Source organism: Octopus bimaculoides, chromosome 21, assembly GCF_001194135.2.
Source record: "Octopus bimaculoides isolate UCB-OBI-ISO-001 chromosome 21, ASM119413v2, whole genome shotgun sequence".
NCBI lineage: Eukaryota > Metazoa > Mollusca > Cephalopoda > Octopoda > Octopodidae > Octopus > Octopus bimaculoides.
Genome location: NC_069001.1, coordinates 32,257,266 through 32,269,437, shown reverse-complemented (window position 1 = coordinate 32,269,437; position 12,172 = coordinate 32,257,266). Strand labels below are relative to the sequence as shown.

General features: G+C 35.5%; 1 protein-coding gene across 1 annotated transcript; it reads right to left on the bottom strand.

The window, feature by feature from the left end:
- Positions 1-1,158: 1,158 nt before the first annotated feature.
- LOC128250433 (zinc finger protein OZF-like) lies at positions 1,159-5,621 on the bottom strand. The gene is made up of 2 exons (XM_052975413.1): positions 5,431-5,621; positions 1,159-4,541 (listed from the first exon to the last, which is right to left on the bottom strand). Exon 2 carries the CDS (start codon positions 4,241-4,243, stop codon positions 2,792-2,794), a length of 1,452 nt encoding a protein of 483 aa, XP_052831373.1. The 5' UTR covers positions 4,244-4,541; positions 5,431-5,621; the 3' UTR covers positions 1,159-2,791.
- Positions 5,622-12,172: the final 6,551 nt, after the last annotated feature.

Here is a 12,172-nt window from a genome sequence, read left to right as displayed (position 1 = left end):
GCAAATGGAATTACTCTCAACTCCTTTCCTACTTACTGAGCAGGGCCATTTACCTGATGGAAAGAGAGTCTTCTCTACATTCTTGCTAGCAACAACTTTGGTCTTTGTTAGGTTAATTTTAAGGCCCTTTGATTCCATGTTTTGCTTCCATACCTAGAATTTCTCCAATTTTGCTACAAGTTCTGCAATGACAGGCAAGGTTATCAGCGTAAAGTAATTCCCACAGGCATCCAGTTTTGAATTCAATCACCTAAAGGTCTGTTATGAATAAGAGTGGGCTGAGAACTGAACCTTGGTGAACCCCTACTTGCATGCTAAATTCATCACTGTATTCATGGCTGACTCTCACCTTACTGACAGCACCACTGCACATGGCTTGTACAGCTCTAACAAACCACTCCTACTAACTCCTTTAGAATCCACCAGATAACAGAGTGAGGGACTCTGTCAAAAGCTTTCTCCAGGTTGACAAAAGCTAAGCACAATGGCTTACTTTTGGCCAAATACTTTTCCAGCAGCTGTCTCACTAGGAAGATGGCATTTGTGGTGCTCTTCCCAGGTACAAAAGCAAACTGCATCTCATCTAGTTTAATTCTATTCCTCATCAATTGAGCTATAGTTCTCTGTAACTTTCATGACCCGATCCAGCAATTTGATACCTCTATAGTTGTTTCTATCTAAGGTATCACCTTTACCCTTGTAGCTGCTAACTATAATACTACTACACCAGTCATTAGGGATGGCACCTTCCAGAATAACCTAATTCGCTATACTGGTGACTAGGCTGTATCCTACACAACTATTTTAATTATCTTGGCAGTGAATCCTGATGGTCCAGCAGCTTTCCCTGTCTTTTCATAGCCTTAATTGTCTTATCTGATGGTTCCTCAGTCGGTTCAATATTTGAAAGACTCTCCTTCTCACATTCATTTTCCACAGTAAGTTACAATTGGTTTAGCACCAATTATTGCACAGGTAAGTACACACAACTCAACACTGATGCTGGCCTGAAGTATATAGCCACTTTAACGATGTATGTAAATATATACTCTTGGTCAGTTTGCTGGTGAAAATTAAACAAATTGGAAACAAACATTTCCTGATGTGGGCACATAAATGCAAAACATGGTGGAGAAAAAACTATTTGAATACCAAAGGTAGAGTGTAATACTGTTTTATTGAAGCAGAAAAATTTCACAAGCTGTTATTTGGGGTATCAGGACAAAATCCCACCGGACAAATTTTAAACAAAAATATCAAGTAATAAATATTTAAAATTTTTTAAAATAAAATTTCACTTTCCTAAAATATTTTTATTGTAAAGAAAGAATAATCTTTTCTACTCGAGACACAAAGCCCAAAATTTTGGGGGAGGGGGCCAGTCGATTAAATCAACTCCAGTATGCAACTGGTACTTAATTTATCAACTCCGAAAGAATGAAAGGCAAAGTCAACCTCGGTGGAATTTGAACTCAGAACTTAAAGACAGATGAAATACCACTAATATCCCAGGGGAAATTGACTGCTGGGGGATTTTGTCCTAGTACTGTTATTCAGAGTTACACGTAACTGTTTGTTAGACAGTCATGAGTATCCACAATAAAGCAATCGTTTCTAAGAATTTTTGATTACCAACTCATCAAATGAACATTTAACATTGATTGGGTAACTGCTTTCTAAAATAACAGTACACTTAGGGATTAAAAAGTGACTGAGCATAACAGAAAATTATATAAACTTAAAAAGAAATAAATGTTATAATAAACAATATAGGTACAGTTTTAGAAGTATACAGAAGTATGTCCTTGTCAAATGCACAGAAATATACCAGCAGATCAAAATCAAGTAGTAGTTTATTCTTTTGACTAGCTTTGTATATCTTACTTCCTGCTACCAACCATCTTTCTTTCTCTCCCTCACAAACACACCACCAACAGTTCCTTCATTTCAGAATCTATTGTTAATGTGATAAACAAATGAGAGTATGAATTATATTCAAATCAACACAATAAAATATTGTTGACAAGATGATGTAATGATGATATTGAAGAGAAACAGTCTCTCTGCTCCACAAGCATATCTGTGATTGTTAAAAGCACTTAAATGAGAGAATGAGCTCCCAAAAATTTCACATTGAAATGGCTTCTCACCTGTATAAATATGTTTATGCTTAGTTTAGGTACCACCTCTAGAAAACAATTTGCCACAGATATTACAGTGAAATAGTGTCTCTCCTGTATCAAATCATTTATGAGTATTAAATGACTTCTTTCAGAATAGGATTTGTCACAGATATCACTGTGAAATGGTTTTCCTTCTATATCAACATATTCATATTTAATTAATTCACTACTTTGAGAGCAAGATTTACCATGGATATTGCAATGATATGGTTTTTCTCTTATATGAATCTGTAATTGCTTCTTGAAGTGAACATGTTGAATGATTTGCCACAGCTATAGACCCATATGGCTTTTCTCCTGTATGAATATGTGTGCCCCTAGCTTACTTGGAACTGAAAAATGATTTACCACAAATCACAGTCGTATGGTTTCTTTCCTGTATGAATATGTTCACAAGTATTTAAGGTAACCCTTTTAGAAAATGGTTTATTATAGATGCCACACTCATACACTTTCTGTCCTGAATGAATACATTTGTGAGAATCTGAGTTATCCTTTGTAGGAAATGGCATACCACAGATATCCCAATAGTATTACTTATGTCCTGTGAGAAAGTATTCATGAGTATTCAAGGTACCACTTTTAAAAAATACTTTACCACAGATATCTCAGTGAAATGATGTCTTTCTTGTACAAATATGCTGGTGTGTAGTTAGGTAACTCTTTTTAGAGAATGGTTTACCACAGCTATCACAGTGATATGGTTTTTCTCCTGTATGAATACGTTTGTGAGCATTAAAGTTACCACTTTGAGCAAATGATTTACCACAGATATCACACTTGTAAGGTTTCTCTCCTGTATGAGTACGCTTGTGTATATTTACTTTACTACTGTGAGAGTAAGATTTACCACAGATATCACAGTGATATCGTTTCTCTTCTGTATGTGTATGTTTGTGAGAATTCAAGTTACCACTCGTAAAAAAGGATTTATCACAGATATCACAGTGGTATGGTTTATCTCGCGTACAAATACATTTGTGAGTATTAACGCTAGTAATTTGAGAGAATGATTTACCACAAACATCACAGTGATATGGTTTCTCTCCTGTATGAGTACGTTTGTGGGTATTTAAGTTACCACTTTCAGAGAATGATTTACCACAGATATCGCAGTGATGTGGTTTCTCTCCTGTATGTGTACGTTTGTGGGTGTTTACACTACCACTTTCAGAGAATGATTTACCACAGATATCACAATGGAATGGTTTCTCTCCTGTATGGGTACGTACGTGGGCATTTAAATTACCACTTTCAGTGAATGATTTACCACAGATACTACATTCATATGCTCTGTCACCTGTATGAATACGTTTGTGAGCATTTAAGTTACCAATTCGAGAGAAAGATTTACCACAGCTATCACAATAATATGGTCTCTCTCCTGAATGAATACGTTTGTGAGAATTGAAGTTACCACTTCTAGAGAATGATTTACCACAAATATCACAGTGGTATGGTTTTTCTCCTGTATGAATACGTTTGTGTTTATTTAAAGTACAACTCATAGAGAATGACTTACCACAGATATCACACCGATATGGTTTCTCTCCTGAATGAATACGCTTGTGATTATTTAAGTTACTACCTTTACAAAACGATTTACCACAGACGTTACAGTGATATGGTTTCTCTCCTGTATGAATGCGCTTGTGAGCATTAAAGTTACCATTTTGAGAGAATGATTTACCACAGACATCACAGTGATATGGCTTCTCTCCTGTATGAATACGTTTGTGAGTATTTAAGTCACCACTGTTGGAAAATGATTTTCCACAGATATCACAGTGGTATGGTTTCTCTCCAGTGTGTATATTTTTGTGTACCTTTAAATAATCTCTTCTCGGAAACGATTTACCACAGACATCACAGTGGTATGGTTTTTCTCCTGTATGAATACGTTTGTGATGAGTTAGGTGATGTTTTTGAGAGATCGACTTTTTATAGACATCACAGGAATATGACATTTCTTCTGTCTCATTCTGCATCTCATCTGGAAAACCAGCGCTGTCTGATTCTGTTTTGATTTCAATTGGTTTCTCACAGAATTCATTTTCCATTATTCTTCTTCTCTGTCAACTTCGTCTCTTGGTCTTGTGGCGTTTGAAGTATTTCTACATTTCCATAAAACGTGATCTTTGTTGATGTTTAAAGATACTGCAGCCTCTTTTGTAAATATGTCCAAGTTTAAATGGAATGCAACCAACTCTTGAGGATATTCCAGGCAGTGAAGCAAAGAAATTTTGCTAATGGTCTCAAGTCACACCAATTCTATCACAAATTATATCCATTTTGTGTAACAATTTCCTAAACTTTGTAAAACATGATATATCTTTATGCCAATGTCATCTGATATTTCTGAAATAAGAGAAACAGTATAAGATATAGGAGATACTCATAAGTTGATTTCAACGATGGAAAATTTACTATAATTCTGTATTGATAAAACTTTAAATATAAACATTTGCATCAACATTTGAACTTTAAATTTGTATTTAAAATTAAATCAGACAATCTCATGCGAGCTCTATACTTCAGAGATAACAGTAACACAATCAGATTATTTGTTAAACTATAGAATTGTGTACATTGGGGCTTTCTGTCCAGGAAGGTATTCCATTGTCTGTCGGTTGAATACTGTTTAACCCCAGGTCAATTCAGACAGAGAAGAACGTCGTTGCAGACATACAAGATCTATCATTTCTCCTAAATATTACACGTTATTCCATCTTCATTTCTTTTCTTTAACGTTGTTTATAATTAAACACATGTAAGGTACTGTACTGTATTTTTCTATTCTCGTAATACATGTGCTTTTGAAATGAAAATATTTTCTCTCCGTAAGTAAATAATATTTCGTTTCCATTTCGAAACAAAATCAGGAACACAACGTTTAAGAGTTAACAAAACAAGGATCAAGGAAAGGGGGAAAAACCCCCATTCGGGTAACACAGAAGCAATTGATTAAATACCGACATTAGAAAAAAAAAAAAAGCATTAATTGTATGAGAATCATTAAAATTATGGAGTTCCTTTGTTTGTCATCACTTCAATATCACGACTGTAGTAAACAATGTTTCGATTTCATTTCACTATGTCAAGTAAAAACATCATGTTTCTACACATTTCTCAGATCTTCGAAATTACACCTTAATTCGTCATATTCACCGAAAGTTATATTAATGAAACTGAAAAGAAAACAAAACAAAAACGGATCGAATGAAAAAAAAAACACTAAGAAAAATACCTCGTATGAATTACAGTGATTATTAAGGAGTCAGAGATGGTAGTCATATATATGGTTACCACTGGATAAATATAGGTGCTTTTCCGTCAGTAAATTATGATCTCTTTCGAAATGAAACTGATTGTTTTGAAAAGTAATTCCATTTCCAGTTGAAGGCGGAGGCGTGAATCGATTCCTGTTGCACATGCGCAGTCCGAAAAGTCAGTGAAAGCTTGCGGCTTTTGTGACTAATGAGGAATATGCACTTGTGCATTTACACATGCGCTCGAGTATATGTGTATGTATGGTGCATAGTGTATACGGGTGCTGGAGAGTTCCTGGTTTTGGATAAAAGAAAATATGGATGTTTTCTGTTTGGTTACCTTTTATTTATTTTTTCCCTCATGTATTTCTGATATAGTTTTAGTCTACTCCAATTATAGAAAATTTCATTAAAATATACTCATTTGTTTGAAAGTTTTTAAGTAATAAAATCAGAAGATGTGGGTGGCACACTTTTGCACGTATGTCTCACTTCTCTCGCTTTCTCTCTGTACATACATACAAACAAAAATACCCTGTTGCTGATATTAAAATTCCAATGAAGGAGCATTGAATCTAGGTTAGAAACCGGCTCTTTCTCTATTGGCAAGAAATCTTGAAATAAAACTGAACAAGGACATACATGCATACATATACGAGGCGTCATCATAAAGTATCTGACCTTGATTCTTTTCGCACAAAATAATAATGTGTGAGCAAAATCTGCCTGGGTATTAGGTGGCTGCATCCTTCCTGAGCATGTGCAAAAATTTTCATGTCTGTAGGTTGTGCCATTCGCTCGCAGTAATGCATTGAGTACAGATGGGAAGAGTGTGCTGTGTGATTTTGCTTTTTGAGTCAAGGTGACCGAGTGCATTGAGCAAAGATACTGTATCAGATTCTGCTAAAAACTTGGCGATACGCAAGCCCAGAAGATTCAGAAGGCCTTTGGAGATGATGCTATGGAAAAAAATACAAATAAAGGAGTGGCAGTGGTACAACCGGTTCAAAGATGGCCACATCTCAGTGGACAGTGAGCCATGAAAATGCACCACAAAATCAGACAATTAACAAAGAATACCACCTGGGGGTTCTTCGTCACCTTTGTAAAGCTGTGCGACAAAAATGACCCGACCTGTGGGCAACAAAGAACTGGCAACTCCACCATGACAACATACCTGCTCATTCTGCCCACGTCATCTAAGTATTCCTCATCAAGCAAAACACACCAGCTGTTCATCAGGCTCCCTTCTCCCCAGACATGGCTCTGTGTGACTTTTGGCTATTCCCAAAGCTCAAAAAAAAAAACACTCAAAGGCAAAAGATTTGAGTCAACAGAGGACATGTGTGAAGTGAGTAATGAGTTGAACAGTGTGTATGGGTGTTTGTATAGTGGTGTGTGTGTAGTGAGGGTACCGAGGTAGGCGGTATCCTGGTGTATAGGCGGTATGCAGGTGTGTAGGTGTAGGAGGCATGTGGGAATCTGTGTGGGGTCGGTGTCATGTAGAGAGGTAGTGAGTTGAGCCCATATGGCACAAAGGAACAAAGAGTCAAGATTAATTCCTGTTCACAGCGAAGGCAGAAGTCTGGGTGACCCTAGTGCAGAGACAGTCCGAACACAGACAGATGTAGTGAATGACCGGTAGAGCAAGACTGGAGTGTCATTGCTGAGTTTAATGTCTCGGAGGTGCTTTGCGAACCAGTCAACCAAGTGGCGTCTCGTTTGACCAATGTACAGGAAAGGATAGAGAGAGCAGGGGAAAGAGCCAGGCTAGGAGACAGGAATAGGGAAGAAACTGTGGACCAGGTCACGCAGGTTATGAACATGAACTAGCAATCCTGAGATATAAAGCTATGAAACTAAATCTAAAATTTGGACAATTTTGCTGATACACCTGGCATTACCCAGTATATATATATATATATATATATGTACAGGCATGATTGTGTGTTTGTGTATATATATATATAGGCACATGTGTTGCTTCTCAACCACATGGTTCTGGGTTCAGTCTCACTACGTGGCACCTTAGACAAGTGTCTTCTACACTGGGCCAACCAAAGCCTTGTGAGTGGATTTAGTAGACAGAAACTGAAAGAAGCCCTTCATATATATATGTATACATCGATGTGTGTGTGTCTTTATGTCTGTCACTCCCACCCCCATCACTGCTTGACAACCAGTGTTGGTGTGTTTGCATCCCTGTAATATAGCAGTTCAGCAAAAGAGACCAATAGAATCAGTACTAGGCTTTAAAAAATTAAGCCCTGGGGTTGATTTTGTCAACTAAAAAAAAAACCCTCCAAAGTGATGCTGGCCACAGTCAAATGACTGAAACAAGTAAAAGAATAAAAGAATAAAAGAATAAAAGAATAAAAGAATAAAAGAATAAAATAATTTATATCATGAGTGCATTTGGGAGACAGAAACTAAAAGAATTTTTTCATATATATGTATATGTATGTATGTGTGTCTTTGTGTTTGCCTCCCACCTCCCATCGCTTGGCAACTGATGTTGGTTTATTTACATCCCTGTGACATTAGCGATCTGACAAAAGAAATCAATAAAGTAAACACTTGATCTTTGAAAAATAAATTATTGCTGGAGTCGATATGTTTGAATAAAACCTTGCAAAGCTGTGTCCCAGCATGGCCACCGTATAACGACTGAAGCATGTATAAATAAAAGAGATGTGATTAGACTGTTAAACAAATAAATATGTCATAAAATTGATATGATATAAAAAATATCAGAGCTGTGATGTTCCAACATACAGAAACAAACCGACGACAAATAAACAAATAGACGCAACGCCTACACCCAACCAGTGGGATCAAAGCCAAACTGGAAGAGATGCGAAAGATTGCTTGTTCATGAATGAGTCATTCATTTATATTAGAAATATTAGGAAAGAATCAATATACATAAAACAATCACCAGAGTAGAGTTAGAATATATGTATACCGAGGGCGCATGGTCTAGTGGTTAGGGGGTTGTACTAACAATCATGAGATTGTGATTTCAATTCCTGAGCCAGGTGGGGCGTAGTGTTCTTGAGCAAAACATTTCGTTACACATTGTTCTGCAATTATTATGACACCCGACATGTGGCACACTGTGTGCCTGTTTGGGCAACATCAACTTGGTGGAGGGAGTGACCTAATGTAAGACGGATACATCTGATCACTATAAACTATTTGCACAGGTTGTTCAGCAAGAAATTTCAGAACTGTCTGTCTCGAACTACAAGAGGCTACCATTATACATTGTCTTTTATTCTTTTACTTGTTTCAGTCATTTGACTGCAGCTGTGCTGGAGCATCACCTCTGGTGTCAAACAAATCGGCCGCAGGACTTATTCTTTGTAAGCCTAGTACTTATTCTATCAGTCTCTTTTGCTGAACTGCTAAGTTATTGAGACATAAACACACCAACATGGAAAAATGTGTTGCTCAAGAAGGATTTCAGTTTAAACAATTTTCATGATGTTTCATATTTAGATGCTTTTATTAAATTCATTCACTTGTTAAACATAAATAAATCTTAGAATTAAATGGTTTAGATTTACTGTCAGGTGACTTTTGGTCAACCTTGTACACACACCCCGATAGGCTTCTTTCATTTTCCGTTAACCAAATCCAGTCAAAAGGCTTTGCTTGGCCCGAGGCTATAGTAGAAGACACTTGCCCAAGGTGCCACACAGTGGGACTGAACTTGGGACCATGTGGTTGGTAAGCAAACTACTTACCACACAGCTACTCCTGCACCTATATATATATATATATATATACACACATGCATGCATACATATTTGGTAGCTGACCTCTTATCTGGATTTTCAGAAGTATGGGAGTACTGTGGATTATTGTGCAAAATCATGCAGTATATTTTCCCTTGTATTGAATAAAGAGACCTTGTTTTTGAAGTTGGTGAATTTGCGCATAGCGTGTTAAAAATAGTTTTGTCCTTAACTTTCTTAAATGGACAGATAAAGATTAAACACACTCTGCTTCAGAATCGTAAATATTATGCTGTATACATGATACTGTACGATATATGCGTTATTTTAGGAATATTGAGTGAATGAATACAGATTAAACATATTCTGCATTAGAAATGTATAAATTTGTATCTGCATCTGTTAAATAAAACTATATTCTTCATTTTTCTTTGTTTAATTTTCATCCTATAATCATTATATCGTATACATTGTATAGTATGGCATATATTAAGTGGATTAGTACCAAAATGGCAATACTTTAGAAATATATTTATCTGAATTTGTTAAGTTCTTTACTTTTCAAATTTTATTTCATAATTAAGTACATACCTAGGGCTGTCTCCAGACAATTGCTAAGTCCAGAATGTTGGGATTCTTTTGGTTTCAAGCTTGTTGAATACTTGGCCCTGGACTGTATTATACAGGTGTTTAATAGCCCTCTACACAGTTTCCCTTGTTATTGGTCAACCTGTGATGATTAGTAGAAGACTTGGCTTACTGACACAACATCAACGATAATGGCCACAATGTAACTTTTTAAAGCAGTTATTTTTGCCAGATGCTTATTAATAATTTATAATTAATTATAATTTATAATTAATAATAATTTATTATTATTATTATTGATGCAGCTGCAATGCAGAGTTGCTTCCCTTTGACCATAAATTGGTTAAAACTGAAAACCGGCTATTTCGCCATGGGGAACTTCTCCATTAACATAGCTGACGACCAGCACTTTGCCTTATACGATAGGTGGCTGAGTATCTCCTAGCCAACTTTAATCTTAAAGTAATATATATATATATATACAGGTGTGTAAGGTATTTGAGGACATACCTTTTTTGGGTCATTGCTGCCTTTTTTGCCAGCTCTGTATAATCTTTGTTTCAGAAAATAGTAATGGAAAGACCTTTGCTTGCGTTATCCTGTACAGGCTACAACTGCTTGCTTCTTGAATTTATCCAGAATCGCAGTGTGGCTTTAGAAGAAGCAGATTAACTATTGACATAATATTCTCCATACGCCAACTTCAGGAGAAGTCCAGAGAGCAGAAAATGCCATTATATATGGCCTTTGACTTGGTAAGTAGAAAAGGCCTCTTCATCCTGCTCCAAAAAATCGGATGTCCACCAAAGCTGCTGAAGATCATCAAATCTTTCCATGATGATATGCAAGGAATCATACAGCACAATGGTTCGACATCAGCCGCCTTCCAAATAAAAAACAGGGTAAAGCAAGGCTGTGTCCTTGCTCCAGCTGGGATGAGAATCTGTTGATTCTTTTCCTTGGCTTTTAAATTGCACTATAATTCTCTTAACAATAGCAACAGGAATTTGAAGATTTTCGGCAATTTTTCGCTGGCTAAGACCAGCCTCAGATTGCCCAACAATACGACCTCTTTGAAAATCTGACGGTTCTGCTCAATTTTTTGTGCGTGGCATGGTTACTCTTCACAAATGTTTAATATAATGGGATCTGGAACGAAAAAGAATAATTACATTGTAAATTCTACTGCTGAAAATATATTAAGACGCAGAGATCAGAAATTTTGAATATTAAAGGTGTCTATTTACTTGCTGCATGTCTGTGTACATACACACACATATAGGAAGAGATGAAAATATAGATAGTGTATATTTCCATGGATAAAACAACCTTTAGATAAGACTGGGTTAAAATTTGTAAAAAATTTCATGAATTTATCTCGTATCTGCTGTATAAGTCGACAGCTAAATTACAAAACCATCTGTGGACAGGCTAGCTTTTGCTAGCTAGCTATGCGTGTTGTCTTACTTGATGTTCTTTGTAACTTTGTTACAAAGGTATTGGACAAAGTTAAAGTAGAAAATGTGATAAAATCATTTAAAAAATGCAGTATCTCTAATGCCATGGATGGTGCTGAAGATGATATTCTGTACAATAGCAACGATGAAGTCGATTCACCAGAACCAGACTAGAATCTTGACAATGATGGTATATGTGATGAATCTTGTGATATGTATGAGGAACTTTTAGAAACAGATACTGATGATTGTGAAGAATTTGATGGCTTTTAGATAAATGCATGTGGCAGGTTTGATGTTTTATTAATATTATTTATCTTGATAGGAAATAAAAAAAATTATAATGTCTTGTGCTTTAAATGCAACTACTGCCAAATAATTTTATTGAAAAAGAAAGGTTATGTGTGATCCAAATTGTGTTATTTACCACCAAATGATAATAGATATTTTATAAAAAATATAAATATTTTATTACTACAGTTATATATCACCATTAGAAGTTTTCAAAGGTTAGTTAAAGATAAAGGTTACTGTGAGTGCAACCATATCTCGATGCTTATATTTTCTCGGCTGAGCTCGCATAGATAAAAGTTGATTTCAACGATATAGAATTATCTCTTGAATAGGCTATTTATTATGAAGATATGCCAATAATATATAAAGTAAAAATGTTTTTATTACCTATATTATATTTAAAAAAAATATTTTGTTAATCTTTTCATAAATGTTTGTGGTTATTGCACCAAGGTCGAAGCTAGCTTACTTATAAAATCACTTAAAATTCAAAGTTTGATTTTTAGAATGGTGGTATAAGATGACCCCAAATTTTTAGGGTAAATTTTAAGATTTATATATCTATCTACCTATATATCTATATATATTTCTATATGTATATATCTATATATATCTCTATATGTATATATATATATATACAC

Bases quoted from the DNA above. Each gene is read 5' to 3' on its own strand.
- LOC128250433 (XM_052975413.1), bottom strand. From the start codon at position 4,243: ATGGAAAATGAATTCTGTGAGAAACCAATTGAAATCAAAACAGAATCA.